Source organism: Bacillus rossius, chromosome 2, assembly GCF_032445375.1.
Source record: "Bacillus rossius redtenbacheri isolate Brsri chromosome 2, Brsri_v3, whole genome shotgun sequence".
In the NCBI taxonomy this organism is placed as follows: domain Eukaryota; kingdom Metazoa; phylum Arthropoda; class Insecta; order Phasmatodea; family Bacillidae; genus Bacillus; species Bacillus rossius.
Window position 1 is genome coordinate 73,102,338 of NC_086331.1, and position 19,686 is coordinate 73,122,023.

Sequence of the window (19,686 nt, forward strand, 5' to 3'; positions counted from 1 at the left end):
GCCGAGGAGTTCGCATCGTGCTGCAGGAGCGGGTTCCAGCGGAGTTTCGCGCGGTCGAGTGCAGCGGTACGCCACGAGGCGATGTCTGTCACGCGAAAAAATACGCTACGCGTAACCTTTACGTCACGAACAAGTGCCACTGATATTCACCAATGGCTAGAAAATGTATTACGTGTAACTGAAGATGCCTTTGAAGCGCTACAATTTGACGGCTATTTGAACTGTTTTTTGTGAAATTTACGTTTAGTATGCGTGCGTACAAAGTGTTACAAGAGACGGGGGGATCTTCACAGCTGCTGTCGTCATCATGTGAAGCCATCTAGGTGAAGATAGAAAGAGAATTATCAAACCAAAAGTTAGTCCGTGTTGTGAATCTACCGATAGAAGTTAACAACCTACGTATCAGTGAAAAGTTGGCGACGTACGGCACAAAAATCTCTCTACAGTACGAGTACTGGAATAGGAATACACATACAGGGTGAAGACAGGCGTTCGGCTAGTTAAAATGGCTTTGCAAAAGGACATTCCGTCCTACCTGCAAATCAACCGTCACCGAGCTTTCGTGACGTATGATGATCAACAGAAAACTTGCAGTGTGTGTGTGTGACCAGGCAGGGCATTTCGGGGCATACTGCCCTCAGCTGACGAGACTGATGCAGCGCCATCTTAGGCCTTGGCAACTGCAGAGAGACAAAACTAACAACGCAGAAGAGGTGTTAAACACCTACCATCACGTGGGGGAACCCCGTATAATGAAAATGAATATCCTATGCTTCCACGGGTCGGCACTGAACCTACACAGCCATACAAACAGTGGGCAGTAGCAACGGAAGAAGGAAATGTCCACACGTCTGCCGGCCGCTGTAAAGAACAGGATTAGCTCAGACACGCCTACACCCTTTGACTGGAGCAACTACACGGAGGAAGACTAGGCAACAATCAGCATGGAAAACACACGCCAACAGGAATAAAGAGTGGATGACGGCTTGGCGCACGAGACGGATGCCACAGCCGCCAGTGAGTGTCGCAGTGGCGCCGTGTCGGCAGGCTCACTGGAAGTGTCAACACATGATGCAAGAAGCCATACACCGGGCGAGGCAGGTCCGCAGGGTGTTCCCGGGTGGGAAACTGCCGGCCTTATATTGCAGCCAGCGCACAGCGAGAATACACTGCCACGACGAAGTGGACACTCGGACTCGTCGCGCGCGGAACAACTGGATACCCAGACCGACAGCACCACGGAACCAGTCGGACTCTACCTTGAGACTTCAAACATGTGCGACTAGAAGATGGAGCCACCTGCAGCAATGCACCAAGAAGTGTCACTAGGGACGGCAGTGACGTCACTGTAAGGACCGGCCCCGGACCGAGGAGCGGCAGCGCAGCTGGTCTCAGGGGCCGATAGCGGCCTCCCAGATACGAGCCGACAACAGCCGGACAGGGATATGGCTGGTAGGAGTGGTGAGGAGGGGACCAGCGACAGGCTGAGTTGCCAACAACGCGGCAGTCAGAAAGTAAGAGCGAGTGCTAGCCGTCCATGGAGCTGGCTGGATTCCCTGGAAATAGCGAAACGGGCCATTAATACAGTGAAAAATCGTAACAGTAGTTTGTATGCCGTTGGGATAATGTCGTTGTAGAATTCATAAGCAATTGACCGCAGGTAAGAATGTAATGCCGGATCGGACAGTTCCCACTATAACTGTACCCAGTTAACGTTTAAATGCAGCACTCTATTTGGCAGTATTAAAGGTTTCCTCCTTTGAAGCGTTTTGTAGTCGTCTTGCTGTAACATGTTTGCCTTCGGGAAGTTCCTAAATGATTGCGTGTACGGTCTGGTATGCCGTTCGATACTCAGCTGGGAGGCTGTCAACATCATCAAGCACTTGCCGCTGCAATTGTTTCACTGGCTCGTCTTCTCGTAAAAGGGCCTTAATTACATTGACAGTAAATAGTGCAGTTGACTTATCTTTAAAGGCAATTAGTCGTCGCCCGCCGGCACTTGTAGGAAAGTAAATATTTTGTGCGGGCGACTTCCATAGAAACCATCCAACATACATGGTTAGTCGCGCTTGTAGACTTGGTGGTAGTGGAAAGATGTGCGCTAGATACCAAAGTTTGGACAGAATGAAGGTATTAATAACGTGAACTCGCTGTAATAAGTCTAGATTCCTCGTCATGCGTCCTCGGCATGTTGCTATTGTGTGTTTCCCGTTGTCGTGTATTGTTTGGCTAATACCGTTCTTGAAGGTGATCCCGAATATTTTAATATTCTTCACCGTGCGGAAAGTCTGAGACGTATGACCATCACTCTCATCGCTGTAAAAATGGAAAATCGCACTATTTTGATTGTTTTTCGCATATTTGAGACGGCCTGAAATTCGGCGACGCAGTTTAGAATAACTTGTAGCTACATCTCGTGTTGCACATACCGCACATGTTACATCGTCTGCGTATGCTGTCAACACTAACCGGCCACGCATAGGGTGCATGGTGTGAGGCTCGTCATGTAGATTCCTGCAAAAAAGATCATGGATTGCAGACATCCTTGCCGGACAGATCGGTTTATTTCAATAGGAGCAATGCAAAACTCATTAATGTTTACGCATGACCTAGCACCCATAAATATAAATTTCATTTTCATCCAGTTATTTACAACTTCCGGAAAATCCATATGTGCATAACTGCTAACAAAAATTCGTGGCTTATTCTTTCAAATGCTTTATCAATGTCTAAATGAATAACGGCCGTGTTTGTTTTTCCAGTTACCGCGAGTACCTGTTCGTCCCTGAGCGCACTGAAGCTATGAATAATTGTGCGGCCGGGTATGGCACAGTTTTGACCGGGCCCAATTACACTACCCATGACCCTCCGAAGACGTTTGGCGAGTACACGCATGATGATCTTGTAGTCCATCGTTAGCAAAGTTACCGGTCTATAGTGTGTTATTTTAGTTGAGGATCGCGTCTTTGGCACTAACACAATGAGACCTTATTTTTGTGAAGCACTTGATTCTTCAATTTTCAGAACCCAATGTACCATGTCACAAAATTCATTAGCAATAATGTCCCAATATTTTATGTTGAGTTCATACTCAAAACCATCGGTCCCTGTTCATTTCCTAAAAGGTAGTTTTTTTATTATTCCCGCAATTTCTACACATGTTACTGGTAGTTTCAGGTGTTGTTTTTCGTGACTGAGATGCATTCCGCAGTGTCGTAAATCTTGGGGAATAAGTTGACAGTGCGTATCTTCCATTTGTACATATTTTAATAGTGGGTATGCACAGGGTCGGACTGGGCCGGAAGGGCCCAGGTGGCTAACCACAAGCCCGGGGCTCGAGACTAGATTATGGTAGATGGGATACTATCAGAAAATACTGAGATACACAAATTGAGATAAACAAAATATAAAATTTAATTATCAATGATGTAATAAATTATTAGGTACGGACAATAGCACATCAAATTACCCATTACCAGTATAAAAGGACCTCCCTTGATAGGCGAGTTTCTTATAACTCGAGCTCAGTTCAAGGTCAAAGTATAGTAACCTGATAGATATTCCAATAATTATTAATTATATTAAACACACATTTAAGAAAGGCGTACTTTGAAAATTATTTGACACAAGAGACTGATATTAATTATATAGTTCCTCCTCTAACATCAATGGGCAGTAGGTTATTTTATTTTCCTAGTATTTAATACACATGTACATTACCTACTACATACATTTAAATATTGTTTTTGTTTTTAAATTACACTTACATAAAATACCAACCATTGAGTGCTTGGCTACTTTGGCAATGATGTCCTATTATTGGCTTTTGTATTATGTATAACACAATTCAAACATGTATATTAATTAGGCTATAAGCTGTTGGATATCTCAATAAATAATAAAATAAAATAATAAGTATAAGAAATAACAAATAAAGCTAGCCAATCAACTTTCTTTTTTTAAAGAGGAGAACTTTCAGCTAAGCAGTTAATGACTCGATCGTAAAAGCTACTGTTCTCGTCATGCTTGATTAGATCCGATTCTGTGTTTAATATAATCAACTAATCCAACAGTTCTTGCCCCAGTAGAGAGCGAAGTCTCGTTTTAATGAGCTTCAACGCTGAAAATCGTCTCTCACAAGTCACTTGCATGAATTAAATTGTGAGAATTACACAATATGCAACATATAAGGTGGTGTACGTGCTGATATGCATGTTTTACTGTGATAAAAGTTTACATGCACATGGTATGCAACTTTGAAAGACGTCAAAACCACTTCTGGAAAAACACATGGCATTCTTTGCAGTTTGGTCTAAGTCTAAGACATCTTCGTCGTCTTCTTCTTCACTTTGTGAATCTGAGTCTTGCTTATGTTGCCTAGGTGAAATTTGCTCATCCCAAAGAGTTTTAGACAGTTCATTAAAATTATTTGCAAAAATTTCAGTTCTTTTGACAGCAACTCTCGATCGACATTTGCAATTGATGCGAGAGACTTAGTGCATCATTAGGAATCCCATTTTCGTTGATTTTATTGAAGTTTTTCGGGTCCAAACAAATGGCATCTTTTATTAAATCTTCGTTGCAGATGAATTTTTCATTTATTTTAACCAAAGCTGTATTAATAATGACTTTGTAGACAGAAATAGAATAGAATCTCTTTGGGTCTGTAGCCAATAATGTTGCTTCATCTTGGCATAACTCATAATGTTTCTTCGGTTTTTTTTTAGAAATTCTTCGTAACGGCAACGTTGTTTGTATGTCGAGATCAATGTTTTCGGCTTACATCAAGTCTTTAACATCGGATGCAAATAAACTTGTAACTTTGAAAACATCATCAAAAGTATCTAAATATTTTCGTAAATTCATATCTAAACATTTGCTGAATCCTCAAGCTTTAAGATGATCCAATATAGGGATTCGGAGATAATGGCTTACTGGGGTTGATAGGTCAAACATTTTCTTGAATGTGAAGGCTGTCAGGATAGTTTAAAATATCAAAAAGGAATCTATCAATGCCTTTGCTTGGAACGAAACCTTTGGCTTGAACTCCGTGCTCGAAGATATGACACTTATAGTGTTTATTAACGCGACATATCAAGTTTTCTTCATAATAGTGGTCAAGGCTTTGTCTTTAGCCACCATATCGTTTTTCCAATATTCTGTAATCGTCTCAATTTGTCTTGTCCAGCTGTTAATTCTGAAATGTTGTCCACCCATAGAGATGTGCGCTTAAATGATTCATGAATGAATACACTGGTAGACTCCAAGATCCTAAATAAATTATTTTCTTCAGTACAGCTTGATGTCGCGCCTCCTAGCACTATGTTTAAAACATATGAATAACAATGCGTGAAATTTAATTTTGGCACTTCTTCCTTCAGTTTTGCTTGAAAACCATTATACCTGCCTGCCATATTTCCGGCGCCATCAAATGATACGCTAATAAGATCTTGTAAATCTAAGCCTAACTGGACTACTTCATTGCTTGCAAGAGCTCTGTAATCTTCTCTTGTTGATTTCCGGATAGGGACCATGCTGAGCATCCGTTCTTGTGGGATCCCATTCTTAACATAGCGTACGCAAATTGCAGCCTGGTCAACAACGCCAACATCCTGACAAGAATCCACATTGAGGCTAAAAGATTTCGCCGCCGGGATTTCTATAACGATTTATTTTTTAACTTGACGTGCACATATATTTATTAATTTATTTATAGTGGTTTTTGACAAAAAGGTAACAAGCCTACCTCGACCCTTACCTTTTCCTGAGTATTTTTTTTTTACTTTTAGTAATTTCCTCGAATATGTGGGCCTTAAGAACTGGATCATACTTCAACAACAAGACAACTAAATTTAAAAAGTTTCCGTGCTTCTGTTTCTGGTTGTCGTCAGCGATATCCGTTAATGATTAGAATGCCTCACTTGTTCCACGATAAGCAACGCCTTGTTTAGATATAAATAGTATTATATCAATTATTATTTTCAGGACCAGACGCATATTGGAAATCTCATGCATATTCTTTCGCGTGAGATGTTGTTCCACATTTCCCACCCCCCTTTTTTTTCTGTAAGCAAGGCGACCACGGCTAACTGATGACTGTGGCTTTCCTCGTGTTTGACGAGTTGCTCATAAATATATTTTTTGGACGGAGTAACACCATCAATAGATGGACTTCTTCCTCCTCCTTTTTTTTGTGTCGTCAGACGCAAAACACATTCAGGCAGTACACAATAGCTTATTTAATTCAAGAGAATAAGAGACAGGTTCTCGTCGAATTAAAGTTCCTGTTGGTAAATTTCGGTAGTAAAACCGATTTCCATCAAAAGGCAAACTGTTTTTATCACCCGAAGGTTGCATAGGGTGAACAGATAAGAAACTTAATTTCTCAGCAGTCGTAGCATTTTTTCTTGGCGGAGTAAATTCAGAAAGTTTTTGAATTTCACTGTAATCATCGACTGTAAATGTAAGTGGCTTTAGCGCAACGCTAACGATATTTGCACTAGCTCCGGTATCGCTAGAAATTGAAGTAATTGTGTCTTTAAGATTAGAAATGCATGCATTTGTTTCTTGTGATGCTGTGTCCTGCGTGATTAGTATCGGTACAGCCGCCGGTGCCATGCTCTGTTCTGAAGTACTTGCATGCGAAACTGAATCCAATTTTTCGTCTGATACAAATATTGATGATGATGATGATGATGATGATGATGATGATGATGTTGAGGGTCCTATAAAAATAAAATATTGTATATACATATTTGATAGATATGCACATTCACGAAAATTCATTGAAATCGGTGGCGCATGTTTTCGGAAATTTAATAAAAATCCGCCTTTTTTCCTCTACAACAATACGAGTAAATGGAACCTCATTAAAAAAGTTCAGCTATCTAGGTCCGAAGATTTGGGCTGAGCGTTAATGATTTAATCAGCCAGGACTTTTGTATATAATACATTAAGATTTCTAAAAATTGAGCATTCTCTAAAATATTCCGTACCTATCTGTAGCTTAAAATTCATACAACTGAAAAAATATATAAAAAGACGTAACTTTGGCTTAAAACAGGTAATTTGGACAGATTTTAGAATATAAAAAAGGAATTAAAAAGTGAAACTACGGGTAAAACTAGCAAATATGAAAAGATTTGTATAATTAGAAAAAAAAACATCTGTATTAAAATAAATCTATTAACCTGGTTGCGTTTCGCTCCGATTTTGAGGATCTTCAAGCTCTTGAGATGTAGACGTGAAGGAAAGCCTGGATTGCTTTGGATTCGAAGCAGCTGTTTGTAATTCGATCTTTCTTTTATTTTTCTGTTTCTCGGAACCAGATTTGTGTTTATATGCCGCTGAATGTGACTGAAACCATTATGTACATCAATTTTAGTAAGAAATACATATATAATATTAGACATGTACAAAGGCTCCAAAGTAACTTTTTTTCAGAAGGAAATTAAAATAATATGCAACTTACCTTTTCCATTGTAATGGACAATTCAGTTTTTTGATGTATTAAGTGTTTAACATAATATAAGGAGAGTTAAAAAAAACTACACACATCACACATCCAAACATGAAAAACCATAAACAAATTTAAAAAAACGTAATATTATTAACTTGCATTAACTAGAGTATCGGCGATAACGGCAATACAAACCGACAAAACAATGGAATACGGTGCCCGTAGCCAGGAGCGCGTGTCGGGGATTCCCCAACCACAAGATTCTTTACTTGCGTAATGCGTTCCGTTTCATCAGAAGTATGAGATGAGAGTGAATAAATACGTTACATTCGTTAATTGTTATTTATAAATGCTGCAGTACCGAATAAATCGAGTTTTTAAAAACATGTCAAAATTAAATTTCGTTTTTTTAATATATATGAAACAATGTAAAATGTAATGCATTACGCTATAATGATACACGTCTAAATAAGTTGATTCGATCAAAAGTTATTGCCGTTCAGAAAAAAAAATTCAAAACTAGTTTCAGGGGGTGGCTTGCTCAGGTTCAACCATTTTTAGAATTTTTCTATTTCATTTCTCTCTAATTGTATGAACGAACTATCTGATCTAGTATTACATTTAGGTCGCAAGAGCTGGGACCTAGCCTGCGCAGGCCTCCTATTCTACGGTTGCCGAAAGCCAGGCCCGTGGGGGCCCGCGCAGGCTGGGGCCCGGCTGACAAGTGCCACCTCGACTATATGGCCTGTCCGACGCTGGGTATGCAACGCTTTCGCAACCGTGTGTTGGTCTTAATAAACATTTACGTCAGTGTCACATATTTTCATTATGAGAGAACGACGGTGCCTTTGTTGTTCTTTAATACTCATATGAAGACTCAGTTTCTCGCGTTCGCCTAATGTCAGATCAAGCAAAAGCATTTTCCTGTCACTTAAGTTCTGACATTGCATATTCATAATTTTCCGCTTCACTTTTCGCATTTGATCTAATACCTCGTGACCTTGATCTATTTTTTCCTGCAACTCATTAAAACTTTTCTCGTGAAAATAAAGAGTCCTACGATTTTGCTCCGCAATGTTTCACGCGTGAATCTGAAACAAACGTTGTATGTTTGGCTTGATGCAGTGTTCCCACCATAACCCAATGTTTGCGTATCTGTTCTTCCGGTTCCGCCATGTGTCCCTGCTTCTCCGGAAGTCATCTTTAATTCCAGGGTCATACAAAGCTTCGTATTTAATTTCCATAATCATTTTCCTCTGTGCCAGACCTCATTAAATGTTTTATATTTAATGATAACCATGTTGTGATAACTTATAGACATTGAAAGTACACAATATGGAACCACATTTGTTTTATGGCTTGCCCATACGTAAAACCTGTCAAGGCTTGTCCTACTGTGCGTGGTAGCAAAGGTATAGTAGGATGTGTTTTGTGCAAGACAGTGATGACGTATTCTAGATGTAGTTTTCGAACTATATTTCGCAGCGGCATATTAACAGGGTAAACTCCGCCGACGTGATCTCGGTGGTCTATAACGCAATTGAAGTCACCTCCGAGCACAAGGCGTTGATTATCACATTGTAGGAACGGCGCAGTGTCATTGTTGTACAGCAAATCCCGTTCCCGCCATCCTTGTGACACTGAGGAAGCATACATGTTTATAATTCTGAGGTCCCGTGAATCTCCAGACATTATACGGCTGTTAATATGACGGTGGTTTTTTAGTTCGAAACCCAGTCTCGTAACAATTGCAGTCCACCCTGCATTGGAACTAATATTTGCATACACACTGTAGCTCCAGAATTTATTTACTATTTCTGGTACGATTACTCGAATGAACAAAATGTCGATCGCATTCTGGTTCATAATTCTTTCTAATCCGGCTATTTTCGCTCTCGCTGACACTCGGCATAAGTTAAGAATTGTTATAGTATTAACTGCTATTATAATATTAGTTTATTTTACCACAGCACTTTAAATGTATTTTGTAAAAAAAAAATACTGTGTCGATAAGGACCATAACAACATTAGCAGGTAATGGTACATCGACTTTATGTGCATAAGCAAAGCGAAGCTGGCTCTATATGAATAAACAGCAGCAACAAAGATGACGGAATCCAAGATGATGGCCTCCAGCAGAATGGAAAAACCAAGATGGCGGCCGTGACATCATCCAAGATAGTGGCCTCCAGCAGACGAAAACAAGATAGTGGACGTGTAGTCAGAATCGAAAATAGTGACGGAGACATCAGATAAAAGTTGGTGGATATGTTATTAGATTTCAAGTTGGCGACCATAACAAGAATTGCAAACTTTTAGTATTGGAGTAAGCCGTATCCTTTCGAGGACAAAGTGAAGAAGTGTGATTTTAAGACATCGGCTGCTGTAATTTACAGTTCTGACGATGTGAAGCTGACTTTTAAAAAATTGTGTCCAGAAACTATGTCAAGAATAGGAAGACTATGTCAGTAAAGGATCTGGCTGGTCTCTGTCCAGTATAAACCGATTTGAGCTGAGAATTGGTCATTTCACGCCGATGTAGAACTAATTTTTTTATTAGATTGTTAACTTTCACAAGTGTATCTGTAGTAGAATAGAAATTATGTTATAAAATAATTTTTGTAAAAGAACATGCGTTATTTTATTTTCGAACATCTATTTTTTTTTAAATTATTGAACAAGTATTGAAACAAGGCGGTCAAATCAATCAGTATATTAATTGCAATTTTATTTAATGAAATTTGTAATTTTTCTCGAATTTCTAACTAAATAATTACGTATTTACTAGATGGCGTACAAATTTCAAGATGGTGACTCCACATTAATAATAAATGATTACTGTAAATTAGTGGATGAAAATCAAACTAAAATGATGGTAGCGCACTCTAGCAGATAGCATGTGTACTACATGACACTAGTGCTCCTTGTATCTGTTACTTAAAACGAGATGGTGGGCTCAAACAGACGAAAATAAGATGGTAGACGTGACTAACTGTCGATGTAAATATATACCTTGATATTAGTGATGGGAGTTCAGTCTGCCTGTGGGTTCTGTGGAGGAAGGATCTGTTGTCATTTTATTTATTTTTGAACTCACCAGGTACGAACCGCGGACGTATGTGCGTTATTTATATAACATATAATTAAATTTTGATTAATTATTTTTTAAATTTTTTCCGATTTTGTAGCATAAATATCACGAATTTCAATATGGCGGACATATAGATTTACCAAAGGCTGGTTTATGTGGAACTTAGGCTACTTTTTGGATTTTGAACCTGATTTATTAAATAAGTATTTTTTTACATAAAATTAAAATATTTGCATCGGTCAAGAATTGAACCAAGGACAGGAATCGATCGAATCAATCAGTAAATTAACGAGTGACTTATTTTATTATTTTTAGAATTTTTCCTGAATTTATAGCTAAATAATTACACAATTCCAATATGGTGTCCAAATTTCAAGATGGCAATGCCACAGTAATAATAATTGAATACTGCACTCTAGTGGACAAACATAATGATAGCACACTCTAGCAGACGAAAACAAGATGGCGGCCTTCACCAGACGAAAACAATATAGCAGACATGACATCTTACTAGCTGACGATATATATACCTTGGCAAATGTGGTGGGAGATCAGTCGGTCAGTGGCTTCCATGGAGGAAGGTGCGATTTTAATTTTTTTTTATTTTTGCCCTTAACGAGTTCGAACCGAGGATGTAAGTGCATGTTTTAAATAATACTTTATTAAAATTTGATTAAATATTTTTGTTATGAATTTCTAATTTTTTTCCATATTTATAGCATAAAAAATACGAATTTTCAAGATGGCGTCGTAATGGCTAGAATTCAAGATGGTTTTCTATAACGAAACAAGCAACGATTTTTTCATTCACGACCAATATGGTGTTCGTAACTAAATTTGTAACATTTCTATAATCCAAGATGGCAACCATAACAAAATGTGCAACGGTGTTTTTATATAAATTTTGATTATTTTTTATAAATGTTAAAAAAATTTATTAAAAATCGGATAATAATTACAGATTTTCAAGTTGGCGGACATGATGTCATACTAGCTGTCGATATATACCTTGGCATTAGTGGTGTTATGTCAGTCAGTGGCTTCCGTGGAGGAAGGATCTATCGAACTTTTTATTTTTGACCTTACCGGGTTCGAACTAAGGACTTAAGTGCGCATTTAAATAATATTTTATTAAAAAATTGTTTAATTATTTTTTGTGAATTTTAATTTTTTTTAAATTTCTAAATAAAAAATATGGATTTTTAATATAGCGACCATAACGGAAATTGCAACGATCTAGAATCCAAGGTGGTGTTCATAACGAAATGTGCCACGATGACATCATACACATCCAAGATGGTGGGTGTAACGAAATGTGTAACATTTCTAGAATCCAATATGGCGACCGTAATGAAAACTGTTTCATGATTTTAAAGCATAAATGTACGTATTTTCAATATGGCGGGCAAACGGAAATTGCAACGTTGACGTCGTAATCTAAAGATGGTGGCCATAACATTCTAATTGACAAGGTATGGCTTAGAGCGGCTAGTCGCTAAGGAATTTAAGCCATTTTTAGGAATTTCGAAGCCGATGGTATCTTTAAGGTCAAAGACGCGAAATTTTCTCTCAAAAAGGGAATTCTTATCGTGAAAACGGGAAATTTTTAGGATTTTTGAGTCATTTGAGGAATTATGAGTCCAAAATTGAGATCACAATCCAAGATGGCGGTCAGCACCAAGCACCATAGCCTGAAGCCTTGCACCAGACTGGCCAATATATACTACTGGTAATAATTTCAAAATTGCAATATGGCGGCCGATATGAAATCTGGTACATGAGGAATTTAAGCCTGTTTGAGGACTTTTCGTAATTAATTATTATAAAAAATAATTTTTTTTTCATCGACCACAGATAAAACCAATGACAGGAATCGGTTGAATCATTCAGTAAATTAACAGTTGATTTTGTGATAATGTTGAAATTTTTTTCGTATTTATAGGTTAAAAATTACAGATTTTCCAGATGGCGGCCAAGGCAGCCGAAGAGATAGCGAACGTGACAATAGTTGACTGTTTGGTAGTAAATATAAGAACTGCACTATTGTGGGTAAAAAATAGCTCATTGTGTTGGCAGCACACTCTAGCAGGCGAAATAAGGATGGCGGATCCAAGATGGCCGTCATGACATATTACTGGCTGACGTTATATATTCCTTGATATTTGTGGGGGGTGGAGGGGGGTTGTCAGTTTGCTGGTAGCCACTGTGGAAGAGAGACCCCATCGCCATTTTGTTTGTCCCCACCGAGTTCTAAGAGAATACTCAGAGCTCCATTATGTGTATTTTTAGAAATTTTAATTAAATTATTTGTTATAAATTTTAAAATTGTCCCGATTTTCTATCTTAATAATTGTGGATTTTTGATATAGCGGCTGTGATGTCATAATTTAATAATTGCGGAATCTAATATAAAAAGAGTTCTAGAAAACCAAATGGCTGATCTGACCATCATAATTCAAAATGGTGGAAGTAATGTCATAATTAAAAAAAGGCTGGAGGATCTAACGTAAGTAATATACAACACACAGGAGTGGGAAATTCGATGGTGATGTCACCGTAATGAAAATTTAAACGTCCGTGGAGTTTGGTTCTCGATTCAACGATTGCTATAAATTCTATAACTCAATATGGCAAAAACGTCTAGCTAACATTACCAGCGGTGACTGCATAATTCAAAATTGTGGCTGGGATGCCATCCAAGATTGCGGCCGGGTTCAAGGTCAAGGTCGAAGTTCAAGGCAATCCAAGATGGACGATGTGATGTCACATGTCAGAAGTAGGTTTTAAAGCAGTTGACACCGCCACCGACACCATACACCGGCACAGGGCCAGAAGCCCCTTTTATATACAACTCTAACATTGTCGTTAAAACTGCTGCAAATAATACTTTATCGATAATAAAATATTACCATACAAAACTCTGTGCCCATAAGTAATATGTGTGTCAAAAGTAATGTCAATGAATCATTTATAGAACAGAGATCTTTAATTTAAATGTGTGTCAAGTGTCGCAAATAACAGAGGTACAAATTATTCTACCAAAAACAAAAAGCTGTCATTGTGAGCCTACACTGTATAGCTAAAAATGTTTTATTCTATAACATTTTAAAAATAATTTTACGTTTATTGAACATTAATAATAAAATTTGTCTGAATAATAATGTCTGAAATATAAGAAGTATTCATAAATTATTTTTTATGAAGTTGTATTTCAGTGTTAACTATATTTTTAACAAATATGTAATTTATTTTTTTCCTTCACATTAAACAATCTTGAAGAAAGCTTTACAGTGAAATTTATATATATTTAATCATACCAATTAACTAGCCTACTCTTAATTTAGTATTTTTAATCACGGAACAATTTTTATTTTATTTTATCTTATTTTCCTTTGCTATTCAATAAATACACAGTTGTTTGGCTTTGGTGTGACCCAACTATTTCTTTGTTTTAGGTTACCTGACGAACCCAATTTGCTTCCCTCGAGATGAAATTCTTACTAAGTCCTATGTTGGTCAGAAGACTGTGGTTGCTGGCTGGGGGAAAACGGAAAACAGTATGTATATTTAAGCATCATCTTCACAAATAAACATCAATGCATGCATCAATAAGAAACAGATAAACATATTTCTCACTGTTTACAACTAAAACCATTATTGATGAGGATCAAAAGTAGCAGTAATTGTCCACAGTTTCTAACTAAAAGCGTAGTGTATGACGTTCATTAGTAGCAGCAACAAGAGAGAGAATGGATTGACAGTTTGGAACTGAAAGCATGATGTATGAGTAACAATAGTAGCAGTGACACAAGAGATTGTTTGGATTGTCCACAGCTTACAACTTAAAGCGAGGGATATGACGTTCATTAGTAGCAGCAACAAGAGAGAGAATGGATTGACAGTTTGGAACTGAAAGCATGATGTATGAGTAACAATAGTAGCAGTGACACAATAGATTGTTTTGATTGTCCACAGCTTACAACTTAAAGCGAGGGATATGACGTTCATTAGTAGCAGCAACAAGAGAGAGAACGGAGTATTGACAGTTGGCAACTGAAAGCAAGGTAGACCACAAGCAGCAGCAGCAGCAGTGTGGAGAACTAGAGGACTGGTGGCGAGGGGGTGTGTGCGCAGGCTCGGGCAGCACCGTCAAGCTGGACGTGAAGGTGCCCGTGGTGGCGACGGACGCGTGCGCGCGCGTCTACCAGCAGCAGCGGCGCGCCGTGGGCGACGGCCAGATCTGCGCCGGCGGCGAGACGGGCAAGGACTCGTGCCGCGGCGACAGCGGCGCGCCGCTCATGGTCGCCGACCAGCTGCAGCGGCACGCCAACTCCGACGGCCGCTTCTACCTGCTGGGCGTCGTGTCGTACGGGCCTGACCCGTGCGGCCGCGACGGCTGGCCGGGCGTCTACACGCTCGTGCCCAAGTACGCGGCGTGGATCCTCGACCAGATCCGGGAGTGAGGCGGTGGCTCTCCGCCCACATGTGCTTACTCGCCCGCAAATACGTCATGGCGGACTTCCTTTTTAAACTGTTTGATATGCACGCAGGCTAAGGTGGCGGGACCTCCGAGGTTTCGGTGTGCTGCGAACCACTTGCATACCAACTCACTGCTCATGTCAGAATATTGGGATTGAACCCACAACCCCTTCCGTCTGATTACGGTCACGAGGTCCCTGCGACGGACGTAGTTGGCATATTGTGGAGGTTATAACAACTGGCATCACTTTCTAGGCCCCAGTTACAAAGCGGTGAGGCGTTTTAGAAATCGTCATTAAGGTCGCCAAAATACGTGCCGCATCATAATACATCTTTACATATAGCGCAGGTCTGTTGAAGTGCCATTTGTAATGTTTGGCTCATGAGTGTTTCAGTTTTATTGGGAATTCGTAACTCAATTATGCAGTCATGTGTGGAAGTCAATGATTGGCGGCACGAAAAGGACTGGTTTGCGGCCTGTCTCTTAACTATTGAAATGCATATAAAACACACTTTTTATGTTCATCTCAATATAGTTCAAAAAGTACTTTCAAACTGCCATGGAATAAAGGCGAATAATTTACCTTTTTTTCCACGATATTATTACCTTTATTTCATTATTTGTTTAGTTGAAGAATTCAGAGTAGAAGCACCAAATATTATTCCAATGGTTTAAATGTGTTTTAAAAGTTTTGTGCTAAAAAATTTACTAAGCCTGCTTGCGGATCATGCTGGCCCGCATAAAATATAGTATTTCTAAAAATATCCCACGTCCGTTTTAAGTTTTACACCTCTGGCTTATCTCATATTTGGTATATTATACCAGCTTCTTACAGCGGCGTATAGTTTGAGATTACCAATACTTAAACTAGTTATGGTATACAATGATTTAGTTCTACGCAGGTGACCATTACATGCTTATTATTTGACAATAGAACTCTCAGAACCTTTTACATTTTTACAAATAGTACTCAAACATACAAGCATTTTTTGAATTTATTTTTGAAAATAAAATTGTATTTTCAAGCATTACTCATTTTAATAGGCAGGTCTTCGAATATATCTTACTGCTTTGAAACTTGGACTTTAAAAGTGGCTCGTCTCACTTGCCGAGTTGGTTATTAATTTTTATTTTTCATTACTGTAAATTAAGGGATTTTCCTGTGTAATTTTTTTCTGATATCACATTTGCGTTTGTTGTTTGACCACGAATGGTTTTATCACATATTTAGTAAATATAATTTTTGAGTTGTAGAATGTCACGCAAGTGATCATAATTATTATGAAAACGTATCTGCCATTTCACTGCAATTAGGTAATATGTATTTAGGAAATATCTGTTGAGAACATTTGAGACGAAACATAAAATGCAAGAAAGCTATCGTGATGAATTAAAAAAGCTCTTAAATATTATCAATAACAAGAAAATGGAATAACCAAAATGGCTTGTGGGATATAGCCTTAACGATGTGCCAACTGCAGCCGCCATGAAGCATTTTAGACGGTTCTTTTGACAAACAACCAGTTCAATGTTAGGGTATCATAACCGTTTTGCTGCGCAGCTTGCGCGTGCGGTCTACATCATCAGTATTCTATGGAACAATCCAGTGATCTGCTTTATACTTTGCCATTTGCTCATTAGCTCCTACCCGCATGCGAATAATTGGATGGTCTCCGGGTAAAATGTTACAAGCTACATCTTAGGCATTTCATTTTATTGTATTAAAAAAATCACATATTTAGTAAGATTCTTAACTTGGTTTAAATGAATTGTGTCAGTGTCAGAGTAAAAACTATGCTATTGTGTTACAAAATTCACCAGTAAACAAAAATACATTTCACGCCAAGATTGTCCAATTGGATCTTGTCCGAGAAAATATGCCATGCTTACTGCAAGAGACAATGTGTGAATCCCAGTGCTTGGTATAACTCAACATTTCAAAAGCACTGCATCGTTACCACTTTAATCGGGTTTGTCCCATCACCCTGAACCAGAGCTGCATACAGTCGTTAGTTACAACACTGCCTTTGCTTAAGTTCTGAGAAAACAGTTTAAGATTAAACAGCTTGTTTTTATAATTTTACCTAGATGTGCCGCAAGTGGCTATGCAAATAGAATGATTTACAAAATACCAGTAAACATTATTTATTATTTAATAAAAACAAAGTTATTTTAGACATGGTCATGCTTCTTAGGCAAACCCAAATCATTTTAAATTTTCGGGGTGGTCAATTTTCACGAAATATTTTTATTCTAAAAATGTATCTTTTATTTTTTTAACCACTTCAATAAAAAATCTAAATCACGCTTTTAAAACATCTTATGTTATAATTTTGATTATTGAAAATGTTTAAATTCGCGTATTAATGGTTTCCTTAATAAGATATGAGACGTATTATGACATGTTAAATGTATTAGGGGGGGGGGTATTGTGACCATATTCAACAACATCGTGAAATTATCAATCTGCTTATTACTTACAGAGTAGCAAAAATAAAACTGAGTCAAAAATGTACATAACATTTTAAAATCATCTACATTTTTATGCTTACCTTAAACCCAGATTTTGTATCTGGTATTAATAAAATGATATTAGAACTTTTTTTTTCAGAATATGATTTTTAATAATATTGCTATATAATATGATTGACATTTCAGTAGCCTACATGTATTAAATTTCAATGTTGTCATACACTACCACAAAAATTACACACACACACCTTTAGATTTAATAATGGCCATGTTTAGATACTTGACGAAGGAACTGAGACTCAAAATAAACTCGTTAATTTGCATAAGCCAGGAGGTATTGAAGAAGCTGAGAGTTAAGCATCTTATAAGTGTTTATGCATCGTGACATATGGGCCTAAGATGGTTTATATTTGAGTTAATCGAAAGTTATAACTTACTTTATGCTCCAAATAGCACCCAGTTAAGTAACAGTAATAATTATACAATGTTCATGATTGATTTAATGGTGATTTATTCCAGAAAAATAAAACAGGCAACAACTGCCATGATTATATTTTACCAGCGGAGTTTTGTATGTGTGTATCGTCTATATTATGAAATTTATAATGGTTGAAAATAGCTTAAAATTAAGTGACTTTTAGTTGTAGCATTATTATTTGTTTTGACATGGGTTCTGTTTTTAAAATATGGTTATGATCAAACCACATAAAATTTTATATTGCAATCTAAAACCATTAATGAATTGCGAATCAGAAACACTGCTTATTTTGGCAGTTATTTTGGCCAATAATAAACACACAATGGTCAATATTACACAGAAAATATGCATTCATTGTCCTGCTTTGTCATTTATTTACAAAATTAAATGTTTTCTGTTCACTTTCACATCACTACACATAATGAAGGAAGAAAGTGTGTTTTGGGTACTTCCCAAGTAAAGAAAAGTCGCACACCTACGTCGTAATTACTAACCTTAAATTAGTTGAATTGTGCGCAAATTGGCAAATATTCATTTTAACAAGGAAAATTATTATTACTGGCAATTTTGGCAGATATTCATTGGTGAAACTATTGAACTCACTAGCTAAATAACTTTATTTCCAAAATGAATAAAATATTTAATTTTTTAAGCACCATACCAGAATTTATTTTCATGTATTTGAAGAAGTGCTTTTAGTAGAGTAAATGCTTTTGCCGTAGCAAGGAATTGTTTGTGCAGTATCTCTCTTATAAACTCATAGAAATCGTTTCAAACAATTGTGCTCCTAAAATAACATTAACACTGTTTTATGTTTGGCTGTATGTGCCACTCTTTTATATGAAGTACTTGAGTTCGTGATAAAGGTACCATATAATTATTGATGCTACAATAATCATACATGTATACATGCTTCACAAGTCTCTGCCCACACTTTGTGAGCCACCACACATAGGCTAAGAACTCACTTCATGGACTCTACATAAGTAGTTGCCCACACTCATAACCAAATATAGCCTATAACACAAACAAAAATCCATAACTGCTTGAAGTATGTATAACATGCCTCCCGATGCATGCACAGATGTTTTTATCTCTATAGTCACAAAATAAACACAAATTATTGTAATATGTATTCCACAACTCATTGATATCCTCTAAAAAGTTTTAGTTATTAAATTTGGAAATTAATAATTGGCTTTCATTATAATTGATTCTAAAATACATAAGTGCTAGTATTTAAAAATTGCTGTTAAGTTTAGATATTAATTATTCAGACACTCAAAACATGTATTTTTTGTAAATATAGTTTTTTGCTTTGTATTCAGCAATGTAGTCAATATGTGCTACAGAAATTACTTTATTTCTGTAATATCATTGCTTTAATAAACTACAAAATTACAAAATTTTTATTTTTAAAAATTGCATTAATAAATTATTTTAAACAAATATTTTGTTCTATTATTGCATGTGGTTTCATTTCATGTTTAACTCGTATAATATCAATTTTGACACGGTTAATCTTCCCGTGGTAAGTGATGACAATTTTCATTGGAAAAAATAAACCTCAATAGTAAAAATAAAACAAAAATTTATTTTTCTAAACAAATTTTCCAGCAAAAAATCTTATTTTTGATCTGTTGATGGTTGCATTTACTTCAGGAACCAAACTAATATTCCTAAAGTTTATAAAAATAAAATTAAGA

General features: G+C 37.2%; 1 protein-coding gene across 1 annotated transcript in view; it reads left to right on the forward strand.

Moving 5' to 3' along the window:
- Positions 1 to 19,429, forward strand: part of LOC134529373 (serine protease easter) — a 106,859-nt gene extending 87,430 nt beyond the window's left edge. Inside the window, exons 5-6 of the mRNA XM_063363370.1 lie at positions 14,006 to 14,107; positions 14,685 to 19,429. Coding sequence (XP_063219440.1) covers positions 14,006 to 14,107; positions 14,685 to 15,013 — 431 coding nt within the window. The 3' untranslated portion in view covers positions 15,014 to 19,429. The remainder of the gene's footprint in view (positions 1 to 14,005; positions 14,108 to 14,684) is intronic.
- The last annotated feature ends 257 nt before the right edge of the window (positions 19,430 to 19,686 follow it).